The 13,306-nt window shown below is 35.2% G+C and overlaps 1 protein-coding gene across 1 annotated transcript; it reads left to right on the top strand.

Annotated features, from left to right (window-relative positions):
* Window positions 1-2,650: 2,650 nt before the first annotated feature.
* LOC126970767 (uncharacterized) lies at window positions 2,651-3,781 on the top strand. The gene has a single exon (XM_050816840.1). It carries the CDS (start codon window positions 3,260-3,262, stop codon window positions 3,779-3,781), a length of 522 nt encoding a protein of 173 aa, XP_050672797.1. The 5' UTR covers window positions 2,651-3,259.
* The last annotated feature ends 9,525 nt before the right edge of the window (window positions 3,782-13,306 follow it).

The following is a 13,306-nucleotide window of genomic DNA, read 5'->3' as shown; positions in this document are numbered from 1 at the left end:
AAGTTATCGTGGTAAATTCTTGGGTACTGTGTGTAAAAGTCTCGTCTATCTGAGCGGCACTGGAGGCGATGATGTACAGTGTACGACTAAAATTCAGGCCTATGTTAAAATTGTTGATCGCTTGATTAGTTTACTCTTTCACGTGGTTTCCGACAATAATATATGTGAGCCTATAATTATTGGTAGAGATATCTTTGATCAGGGGTTAAGTGTAGAAATTGATAATGATAATCTTGATATAATATAGTCTAAACAACAATCTAATATTTGTGTCGCGACATCAGATCTTCCAGATTTTTCAAAAATTGACACGGATTTGCATGAACGCGATAAAGACATGTTGATTTCCATAATGAGCAAATATGCGAATAACTTTATCGAGGGCATACCTACCAAGCGTGTGAAGACGGGAGTATGTGAAATTAAATTAGTAGAGATAAAGTTGTGCAGCGATGTCCCCATAGAAGAGCACCTATAGAGAAACAAATAATTAGGGATCAGGTTCAAAAACTATTAGACGCTGGGGTGATTCGAGAGAGTACGTCCCCATTTGCTAGCCCTATCGTTCTGGTGAAAAAGAAAAATAATTCCGATAGACTTTGTGTAGATTTTACGGAGCTAAATTCAAATGTCATACCTGAACATTATCCCTTACAACAATCGAGGAATAAATCGATCAACTTACGGGTGCTAATTTCTTCCCTCATTGGATATGGCTTCTGGCTTCCATCAGATCCCTATCCACTCTGAGTCAGCGGAGAAGACAGCTTTCGTGACAAGCGAAGGGTAATACGAGTATCTTGCCATGCCGTTTGGTTTGCGAAATGCTCCTTCAGTCTTTCAGAGATGTATCACCAGGGCTCTTAGTCATTTACAAGATAAACAACTTGTCTATATGGATGACGTGTTATGTCATTCTGCTAACATCTCCGAAGGACTGAAGCGCCTTGACTTGTTATCGGAGGACGGGTTTACATTCAATGAAAATGAAAGGTTCAAAAAAATGTAAATTTATGAAACAACAAATTGACTACCTAGGATATTCTGTACAATCCGGTGAGATTAGGCCCAATTACAATGGGGCCCCCATATTGAAGGATTGGCGAACAGACTTAGTTCTGCAGCATACGCGGTTAAAAAAATTAGACAATTAACTGACATAGATACGGCGCGTCTAGTATACTTTAGTTATTTCCATAGTATTATGTCCTATAGTATATTGCTATGGGGCAACGCTGCTGATATTAATACAATATTTGTGCTGCAGAAGAGGGCTATTCGCGCTATTTATAACCTAGATCCTAGAGAATCATTGAGAGCAAAATTCAAAGAAATTAACATCTTGACTGTTGCTTCTCAATATATTCTTGATAATGTAATGTATGTTCATAGGCACATAAGTGAATTTGCCAGAAACTGTCATAACCATAACGTTAACACCAGGAACAGACATAAACTGATGATGCCTACTACTCGGCTAAGTCGAGTTAGTAAGTCTTTTGTGGGAGATTTTACAACAAGATCCCAGAAAACGTTCAAAACAAAAGTATTACGTTATTCAAAAGAATTTTTAAAAAGCGTTTGTGTGGTAAAGGTTACTATAACATAAATGAATTTCTTAATGATACCACAGATTGGGAATGGAGCGACCGCCCTCAGGCTATTAAATAATAAGTTTAATTGTACAATGTTACTTTGTAAATGTTACTTTAATTGTAAAACATATTTTTGATGAAAAAAAAAGCCCGCTGAGTTTGGTGCGCCCATTCTTCTGAGGCATTCACTTTGGAATGGGTGGTAGTTTTTTTGACTTTCAAAAAGTGATTTCACATCTTATTTTGAATAAAAATATTTGAATTTGAATTTGAAAAAATTCACGGAAGATTCATGCATTGGCAGATGCCCCAGAACCTAAATCGGCTACTAATGCTCGCAAATTTCTCGGTCTACCCTCTACTTTCGGAAATTCATTCCTGAATTCACACGAATAGACTGTCCCCTGTACCCTTTTACAAAACTTAAAGGACGAATTACTTCGACTACCGAACATGAAAAGATACGGCGCAAAATTATAGGCATTCTCACGTCCGAACCGGTGCTAACTATATTCGACCCAGAACTTCCAGTGGGGCTACATACCGATGCTAGCTCAGAAGGATATGGAGCAATCCTTCTGCAAACGAAAAACAATCTTCCGCACGTTGTAGAGTATTATAGCCGCCGAACAGCAGACACAGAATCTCTTTATCATTCATACGAGTTAGAAACTCTAGCGGTCGTCAGAGCTGTAGAGCATTTTCGCCATTATTTATATGGTAGGCGATTTGTTGTAGTTACCGATTGCAATTCACTCAAGGCGTCGAAATCGAAGAAAGACTTAACACCCCGCGTTTACCGATGGTGGGTTTATTTACTAGCTTACGATTTCGATATTATATACCGCGAAGGAAGTAAAATGGAGCATGCTGACTACCTGTCCCGAAATCCACTGTCAGATTCTGCTGTTCCTATCACTCTTGTAATGCCTAAAACTGTCAATTATGTTGAACTACATCAGGGCTGGCTGTCAGTTGAACAGAAACGTGAAGCAGAAATTCAGGATCTTATCGCAAAACATAGTAATAATAGCTTTCCCGAAACAGTAGGTCAACCATATGACGTTAGAGATGGCATACTCTACAGGAAGATTACTCGTAACAATGTGGCTTCATGGCTACCCGTAGTTCCACGGTCTCTTATTTGGACACTAATTAATCATGTCCACAACGAATTGCAACATTTAGGCAGGGACAAAACTCTAGACAAGCTGTATGAAAAGTATTGGTTTCCCGATATGTCTTAATATGTACGAAAATTTATAGATTCGTGTATCATTTGTGAGGCATCGAAAGGTCCATCGGGTGCTCAGCCTGTTCAGCTTCATTCGATTCCAAAAGTATCCGTGCTTTGGCACTCGATTCACATAGATTTTTTGGGGATGATGAGCGGGAAGAGTGACTGAAAGGAGTATTGCTCGGTAATAATTGATGCCTTTACCAAATACGTTTTACTCGAACATACTTTGTCAGTCGATTCCAAGAGCGCAATATATGCCGTACAAAAAGCGGTGTGTCTTTTTGGAGCCCCGAAAAGAATCATCGCAGATCAGGGCCGTTGCTACGTTAGCTCAGATTTTAAGGGCCTTTGTCAAGAGCATAAAATAGACCTTCATTTCATCGCGACTAGTACAAGTAGGGCAAACGGCCAAGTTGAACGAGTGATGCGTACTCTAAAGAGCCTCCTTACTATCATTGAAAACGACCCTAACAAAGCGTGGCGTGACGAATTAGGTAACATCCAACTTGCTCTCAATAGTTCTAAATCTTCTGTTACCAAATACTCACCGTCAAAACTAATGTTTGGAATTCGTTCTAATTCTTTAGGAATGTCTAAGTTGAACGCTGATAATATAGATTATGAGGTTCTCTTAGATTTAGATTCGGTAAGAACTGATGCATCAGCTAACATTTGCAAACCTGCTGAATCTGATACCCTTCGGCTTAATCGTGGTCGAGCCACAATAAGACCTTTCACTAAAGGAGACTTCGTATTTATTAAAAATTGTGAACGGAATAAAACAAAATTGGATAGGAAGTTTCGAGGTCCATATGTTATAGTAGAAATACTTGAAAACGATCGCTACGAACTTAAAAGTTTAGGTGGTTTTCAGAGAAACTCTCACGAAAATTTCCGCGCAATACCCCAGGGACCAGGACGGCGTCGGAAGATGATGAAAGTATAACTAATTCAAATCATGACAATGATAACTCTGACACCTTGACCGTATGCTCAAACACTGTTTCCGCCGATTCGAGGACGCTCCGAAGCAGGCTCGGACACTCTCAGTGCATGCTCAGATCCTGAGACTTGGGAAATGTTGCACGAAACTGAAATTCACACAGAAGGAGACAATTCATAGCCGTAGGTAAGGGGAGCGACCTGTAAGAACCTCTTTCCTGCCAAATAGACGAAATATGTCGTCTAAGTCAGTATCAGATTGACTTGTCTCTGTGCTTTCGTTCTATGAGACGAAATATGTCGTCCGAGTCAGAGCCCTTTAAGTTGGCTGACTTGTTCTAGATGTTTCGCAGATTATGGTAAGACGAATATTGTCGTCCGAGTCAGAGCCCTTTAAGTTGGCTGACTTGTTCTGGATATTTTGCAGATTATGGTAAGACGAATATTGTCGTCCGGGTCACATCCACCAAAGGATTGACTTGTCTAATAGTACCAATTGTGAACAGTTAACCTACATGCTGTTTAGTGACGAAGCTGTGTCATCCAGCTTAATTGTTGCGAGACTTTCGCCTTAAGTCTTAAGTATCATACCGCATTGTGATATTTGTAATTAGTCGTCCGTCAGGATGCCGAACGGCCTATGTACGATTGCAACTAATTGTTTCAGAAAATCGCCCGAGGACGGTCGAGTGTCAGTCCGGCCGTGACGGCGCATCCGCCAACGTTGGACGTCAGGTTGACTTTTAGCTGTAAAAGTCAGCCTAGCGAAGGGTCATTGTCGATGGCAGTGCGGGCGGACATCTTGACTTCACTTTTTGTTCGAGTCGGTGCCCACACACCACGCTTGTAACGAATCGCTTTGCATCCGAGTGATAGTTTAATCTAGTGTTAAAATTAAGTTGGTTTTCGTGTTGCTTAGACTGTACATTGTTCATTTGACTGTGTATTTCGATTATTAAACCCTGTACTGATTAAACAACTATGATTGTAACAGGGACTTGTGATTTTTCTGCTCACACCCACCTGCCTGCCTACCTACCCACATACATCACACAAGATGAGTTCTGATGCAGGCCCTCCTGCCTCCTCATATCTATTGCATTGTTTTATTGAGTTCATGTTGTTCTCGAAAGCCTATCTATCATTCATCCGTTACGTATATTTGTTGAAGGATTTATGTCTCTACGTTTACGAGTTATGTTGTAGAAACACGTAATATTTTGATGAATGTACAACAACATATCTACCCGGTAAATTAATTCACTGTACATTTGACCTCCTATTAATAATTTTATTTTGATTTTTTGATAATACATGAAATTAAAAAGAAACAGAATTACACCGTGAACTTTGCTTCAATTTTATAAATCTAATAACTAAATACTAATTTGTTGTTTATTTTTTTCTAGTTGAAATATGATATTTGTTAAATAATGTCAATGAACTCAGTTAAGCTAAAAAGACCTCAGGGTAAAGGAGCTTGTTACGCGTTTTCGCTTAGTTAAGTTACTGATCCTCAAAGCCGAATCAATAATCACATTAGTTCCTGTATTAGGCCGTAATTACTAAATTTAATTAAACCGAGAACAACTCGCAGAATAGTAATTACTAGGCTGGAGTGTGTTATCAGCAATATTAATTAGTCTTATAAATATATTTTGAATTTTACTAAGGCATCTTATGGGCCATATGATTTTTTTACATTATATTAAACAGGTATTTACTGCGCGTCGATTCGAGTAGATGAAGCCACAACCTGAGAGTTGAACAAAGACATACCAAGATTAACGAACTTGTCGGTCGAACGGTTGGCTCAGTTGAAAGAGCGCTCGCACGGAACCCGAGAGGTCGCGGGTTCGACTCCCGCATCGTTCATAAATTTCCTATAAAATTCCATTATTTAGTAGGTACTAGATCATGTACGAGGTACGTTATTTCTTCAAACACAATAAAGATTGCCAAAACGATACTTCGTATGAGTTAGTGTTTCTCAGTAACCTTGGCATCTCTCCAAATAGAATTGATAGCAAATAAATGGTAAATGTTGAAAATGTATTTATTAATTTATTCTATTTATTGCTAATATTATTTTGTACAAATTTAATAAATGTATTATACTGTATTTAATATTGAAGTGATAGCTTCTTATGGGAGGGTAAACCGCCTCGTAACGTAACGCGTTACGGCACCAGTCTGTCTGGCTGAGAAAGGGAAGTAGGTAGTACAGCGGTAGGTAGGCTCCTCCTCTCTCGCTCTAACCAATTGTTCTATTTATAGGATTAAATAATGATGCTAATAGTGTACAAACACAAGATCCTATTAACATATTCAAGAATTGTAACTAAGAATAAAATATATTTTATAATCGATTAAAGATTTTATTAATAAATATCTTTACACTATCATATTTGTATACATAAAATTTAAGTTATTACCTAAGCTTTTCTCAAGTTAAGTAATTTATATATTCAATCGTTCAATTCAGATTAGTTTTGATCTCTTTTCAGATTACGCTATAATATAATAATAATATTGACACACTTTTACACAAATTATTTTGCCCCCAACTAGGCATAGCCTGTGCTATGGGTACAAGACAACCATATAATTAATATTCTTCTTACTTAAACATACATAAATACATATTATAAACATCCATGACTCGGAAACAAACATCCATATTCATCATCATTGCACCTACCGGGATTAGAACCCGGGAACTCTAGCTTAGTAGTCAGTGTTAATAACCATTCCGCTATATAGTTCATAGCACATCAATATCGCTCACCATACATTAGGGCACGTTCACACTACACTGTACGATATATTATTGGCTTATTATACGCCATAAAAATAAGCGTGTGCTGACTTCCTGCTGTGCCATATCGTGAGCCGCCCTCTTAAATCACCACGTTCTCCTCCGAACTTTATAATATCATTTGATATCCATGGAATGGCATTTTTCTTCTTTCGTAGCATTAGTTTACAAGATAGTGTCAAAATAGTCTTAATAAGCGAAGATGGGTACCTGATATGTGCGTCTTACATAACACTGCAAATGGTGTTATGGATAGTCCTCTATAAAGTTTGATAAACTTTAAAGTGCCATCACGATCTGTGCGTATTCCATGTTTATTTTCGATCAATTCTTCAAATAATAATGTATCGCATAACAACCCGATTATGAGAATTTGTAGAGAATTTAATGAAGGGTGTGCTGATTTTGATATATTCTTTACAAATATAAACTTGTTTAAAAATACTCTTTATAGAACTTGTTAGTTTACGTAAAATAATTTAATGTTTAACTTAAATTTTGTCATAATGTAATTTCTGTTGTGTCCACTTATTATTTTTTACTTTATTTGGTGAATGATGTTACTGGATCTGTGATTTTTATTGGATCTATGCTGTAATTGTTATTAGATGATAGTTTTATCTTGTTATCTGTTATTGTACCTACTTGTAAATAAATAAGTAGGCTATTTTACTGAAAGAACACTTTATGTTATTTTTATAAGTTAGTACTTCTGCATTCAAAGATTTTCTAAGAATTACTTGCCTTGTCTGGGAATCGGACCGACTTAAATGTAAAAAAAACACCCCTACTGTTATGATGTCAATCGAAAGAATGGCCAAAAACTAATAACTCTTCTTAAGTAACATAGGATTTTAAAAGAAAGTAGTCAATTAAGTGGGTATTATTTGTAAATTAATTAATTACATGCTTAAAATGTGATATCTGTTGTCTTACGCAAATCGTCAATTTTTACAGGTCCGGGGATCTGGCCGGCCATCTAATCGGTCCATTCGTACCAATACAAGAAGGAAAACATTCATTGTACGTTGTTCCTTTCCTTTAAAATACTATGTTACTTAAGAAGAGTTATTAGTTTTTGCTCTTGTGATTCCTCTGGTGTTGCAAGAGAATGTCGGCGGCGGTGATCACTTAACACCAGGTGACCCGTACGCTCGTTTGTCCTCCTATTCCATAAAAAAAAAATCTCATGAAACCACGATTCAAGTGAAACTTTTTTTAAACAAATAACATAGTAAACAGGATAATAGTTGAAAGAAAAAAAACAAATTGAAATATAATATGCTTTACTCTTTAATTAAAATTCTTTGTAAGGTGCGAGGCCGACATGAAAATGGTCTTGATATCTAATATATAAAATTCTCGTGTCATGGTGTTAAACATTGAACTCCTCCGAAACGGCTTGACCGATTCTCATGAAATTTTGAGTGCATATTGGATAGGTCTGAGAATCGGATAACATCTATTATTCATCCCCCTAAATGTTAAGGGTGGTCCACGCCAAATTTATTTTTTATTTTTTTGACTTTTTTTTTTAAATTTGTTTGATTATGAGTCAGCATTAAAAATGCAAATTTACACCCATCTACGATCAACAGTTACTTTTGTATCGCGATTTTAATATCGGCAATTAAAAATTTTCTGGGTTAGCTAGTAGGTATAAGTATAAATAAATAAATAATTTTCTTATTTTTATATTATACGTTTACATTCATACGTATTAGATAAAAGTAACAATTTAAATGAATAACTCTCAACTCAAGTAAAGTTTACATTTGTGTTTCTCAGACAAATACTTATATTATACTAATAAGGAAAGACGCCTTACCAAATATAGGTCCATATCTATATTATAGGTATTCATGTTTCATTCAAATTTTCATTAAAAAGGATAGGAAATCAGTTATTGAACTATTACAATAAGACTCACTCAGACCTATTGTAATAGTTCAATAACTGATTTCCTATCCTTTTTAATGAAAATTTGAATGAAATAAGACTCACTCAGACCTATTGTAATAGTTCAATAAATGATTTCCTATCCTTTTTAATGAAAATTTGAATGAAATATGAATACCCGTAATGACCTGAGAAGGGCTGAGTGAGTCTCTTATTGTAATAGTTCAATAACTGATTTCCTATCATTTTTAATGAAAATTTGAATGAAATATGAATACCTATAATGACCTGAGTCATCATCAATCAAGGTGCAAGAAACTGTGATACATAATTTTTCTCAGAAAATTTTATTATAATTCTATTTATGATTTAATGAGCCTAATGGTCTGTGGTATCTTTAAGAAAGTCATTTATGTTATAGTAAGCTTTAACACATAAACGTCTTTAATCAATTCTTTTGAATTTCGTAATACATGCATATTGAACATTTTCTGGGATCACTTTGTAGAAGAATAATATATTATATTGCCCCACAAAAGACTTACGAAGTCGACTAAGCAGAGTAGTAGGTCTATTAAGTTTATGTTTGTTCCCGGTATCGACATCAAGGGCTCTCCCATATTTCAAAATTCCCTACATCAAAAGGTGTTTCAAAATACATGAACATTGTTTACATTTCAGTTGTTTTACATTTATTGCAGCCTTAAATAAAGGATTTATCACGGGGGTTCCGAATAGCTGTCTCACCTGATTCCTGCCGCCGAATTCCACCTTCGCAACGCCACAAATTCGGATTTCATCCCTACCACCTGGATGTGTGGTGATCCTCCACAGTGCGGTTTTAAGAAGTTTTACCTTCAAAAAAAGCACGTACACCTTCCTTAAAGGCCGGCAACGCTCCTGTGATTCATATTATTTATATTCAATCTTAAAGAGTTTTTAAAGAAGCACCTATTGACCGTACATATTAATTTAAGTAATGTTCGGTCATATTAGAATTTTTGAATGGATTTTCTGAGAATTGATTATTACCAAAGCATAACTCATTAAATGTGAAATTTCTGGATCGCTTGGAGTTATTGATTAAAGCATAAAGCATCGTTTATAAAATATTGATTTACATCAATGAATTTTTAAAGGAAAAAATCAGTACTCAAGAGTCATTTAACCTATATATTATACTGATGAGATGAAAAGAATTTTACAGAAGTTCTCACAATGTAGAATTTATTTTGTGTGATCATTTTGATAAAGTACCGCAACAAAGAGAATAAGATAAAGAGAAATAAATTGAATGTTACGTCGTGTCCTTGACTTGATTTGTTAAAAACACTTTTACTGTCGACGTTTGAAGACTTCATTGTTTGAAACTTTAGGCAGTTGATAAACTCTTCTTTCCCTTTGCTTGAATATGAATTCTTATCTTATCTCACTAACTGATTAAATAATAAAAAAAACTTGAATTGACCTACAGTTTTAAAGATTTCAACAAACATGCTAAGTTTAGACGCCCAAGTGGGTGTACTCGAGCTAGTCTCGAACAATGTGTGACGTTGATGTGCCACATGTTTTGTTAGACTTTAAAATAAAGTGAGTATTCTGTATTTTATTAATTTCAATGTAAAATAACACGAAGCGTATGTAACAAAATTTGAAAGATGCCGTTGAGTGTTAAGATTCCACGCACACAAGCATCTAATAGTTACCGTAATAAAAAATCTATTGTTCTTAGGTAGTGCGGTATCTAGTTGGAGCGCACCGGTGACCAATCCTCCGTCTAAGATGCTAAGATTTACATAGCATGTATCATGTTACCTAGGGCTATCTATCCAGATTTACATTGATACAGTAGGAGCCGATGCCGCTTGCACGCCAGCGCTGGGATAGTCCAGTTTTATCATGCCAATCTAACAATGGTGCTAAAGCTATATTTTATGAATATTTGGTTCGGCTTTTAAGTATTGGTAACTTATTATATATCTTAATTGACATTGAGTAAGTAACTGTGTAATATAATTTTGGATCAATTTTACGAAATATTGTTTATATAGCGAGGTATGTTGCGCCAGGGTGCGTCTCTATACATTGGGAAAAAATTTGGTTGTTTTCTTACAAACTTATATATTTCTAGTATATAGATATAGAGTATTTTACAATGGCTGTAAAATTACATATTAATACACCTAAATACTTTTAATGACGATTCAAAAGCGCTTCCTTTAAGCCTGATTGAATAAATTTTACTTCACTTTGACTTTTAACGAGCTTATGAATTTATTAATATTCAGTTCGGCTTATAAGTAATCTGGTAAATTATTTTAAGTTTTAATTGACCATGGGTAATTTTATTTTAGATTTTGTTTAAAAATCATTCTTTTTTATAGGGCCATATGTTACGCCGGGTGCGTCTACAGTTTTGGTGAAGAATTTGGGTGTTTTCCTACAAACTTATATATTACTAGCTTATAATTGTATTAAGTTTTTACATTACCTCTTTACAATTGCCAATTTTTAAAGTATTAAAATTGATATAGTGTGTTATCCTTAAGAGATAGACATATGCCATCAAGATTTTTTTCCGTAGATTTTCTATGTAAGGTACACAATTCCACCATACATATTTTGTTATATCTGTTGGAAGCTCCCAGACTGCTTATTTGTTTTCGACACCTCCAACAAATATCGTTAAAATATAGAAATATATACACAAAAACTAAACAAATAATATACTTAAATACTCCTCCAAAACCATGCTATCCTTTGGTAAAAAACATCATAAAAACTGGTCCAGTAGATTTTGAGATTATCGCGAACTGCCATACGTGGCGGAGGACTTTGTTTTAAAATATGTAATGATTCGTTTTATATATTATGGTAATGTTTGGATTTTGATGTTTGCACCTTACTCTTTGTTTAATATTTGCAAGTAGACGAGTACATTTCTTCTGTAAAATAATAAGTTCATGTGTTCCTGTGTTCAAACAGTATAGAAGCTACACACTTACTCCATAGTATAACGCCGTAGTTTAACCACGCTTGTGCGTAGAAGTGGTAGACAGTCAGTACCATTAATCAGTATTGTATTGAAAACTAATTCCGTAGTATGAAACTTGTATAGTTTTTTTTTAAATATTGTGACACTTATACACAAATTATTTTCCTTAAGCTAGGCATAGCCTGTCTATAGCTTAGATAACTTATACGTCTGGACAGAGCCTCTTGCTGCTAGACAACCGATGAATACAGGCCAGCTTTATTACTTTAGCGTGTCACTTTGTGTTAGAATGCGTGCATTGCTCTGACAAAAAAGTCTTTTCGAAATCACTATAGGAAAGATGCCGGGGCACTCAATTATTACGTGCTTCAACAAGGACCAATTAACTTACATTAATAATATTTTGGCTTAGTACTTTACATCGATATGTAATTTTTATCTCTTTACAGTTTGAGAATCACTGCCAACAATGAAAATATTAAGTAGGGTACCGGTGGAATAATCTGTTATATGGATTATAATAATATATGGGAAAAAATCATAAAAACATAGATAATTGTTAAGAAACTTTGTGTTCCTCGCACAAATAGAGAATAATCCCTGCTAATATTATAAATGTGAATTTAAGTTTGTTTGTTACGCTTTCACGCCTAAACCACTGAACCGATTTTGATGAATTTTAATACAGAGATACACTAGAGGTTGAAAAAGGACAAGGGCTACCTTTAATTGCGAAAAAATAAATGGAGGTGATGAAATAGGGGATGGAAGTTTGTATGGGAGTTCGTCATTTTCGTAGATAAAACCAGAAACTTTGTGTTTTGACACTTGATAAGTAGTAATTCCTGAAAATGCTACCCAAATTAACTATTCCACGCGGAAGAAGTCGCGAGTAAAAAGTAGTCTATAATAAAATCGAACACTTATTCAAATAACTTAACAGCGTTCAGAAATAAAATCGTTGGGGTTTCGTCTGAGAAAACGCTGACAATTGCGATTTAAAACAACTGATACGGCGAGAATAATCAAGATGGCGTCTACACTAACATTACCACTAGGAAAATATTGTTACAAATGGTAGATTTATTTGACTTTCGGAATAAAACCATTTTCGGAATTACCTTACCCATTTGAAATATAATGATAAAGTAATTATGTTTACAAAGTTTTATGACTCTCTAACAAGGCTGTCGAAATAAAAAAAATTTCGTAGTTCAAAAATAAATTTATTTCTATAAATACACCTTAAAATGCTGACACAGATTCATATGCTATTAAAAGCTCTAGATTTTACAACCTTTAATGTAATAAGTAGTAATTATACATACTTTTCTTATAAGAATTTGACGAGATGTACAAGACATTCGTTCACCAGATGGTAAATGATACACCCTGCTCATCACAATGCAGTCCAACTCAGGATTCTTCAGGAGCGAGATTGCATTTGCGCTAATCCCTTTGATACATAAGATGTTAAAGGTCGGAACGCATTAGAGCACTGCACAGCGCGGCACTAAACGTCGAAATATTATTTCAATCATTTCGTATGGTGCATGTTGCACTAGATGTGAGCACCGCGACCCGCAGTGTAGTGCGACACAGCAAACGGTGCGTTGCTTTAGTGTGCGTATTTCTTATTGTTGAGTTTATAGAATTTTGTATCCGACATTCTGAAGTAAGTGTGAAATCGTGCAGAGTCTTTAAGAAGGCGAGGATACAAATATTGATATTCGCCTTCATAGTGTGACCTTGGCAATCTATTTCTTCATAATTCGTTCTTTTACTACACACAACAAAGAAATAATGACTTTGGATTT

This window comes from Leptidea sinapis, chromosome 22 (genome assembly GCF_905404315.1).
Source record: "Leptidea sinapis chromosome 22, ilLepSina1.1, whole genome shotgun sequence".
Classification (NCBI taxonomy): domain Eukaryota; kingdom Metazoa; phylum Arthropoda; class Insecta; order Lepidoptera; family Pieridae; genus Leptidea; species Leptidea sinapis.
The sequence above is the reverse complement of the archived record's forward strand: the minus strand, read 5'-3'. Positions and strand labels throughout refer to the sequence as shown.

Coding starts and splice junctions, on each gene's coding strand:
- LOC126970767 (XM_050816840.1), top strand. CDS start 3,260: ATGCGTACTCTAAAGAGCCTCCTTACTATCATTGAAAACGACCCTAAC.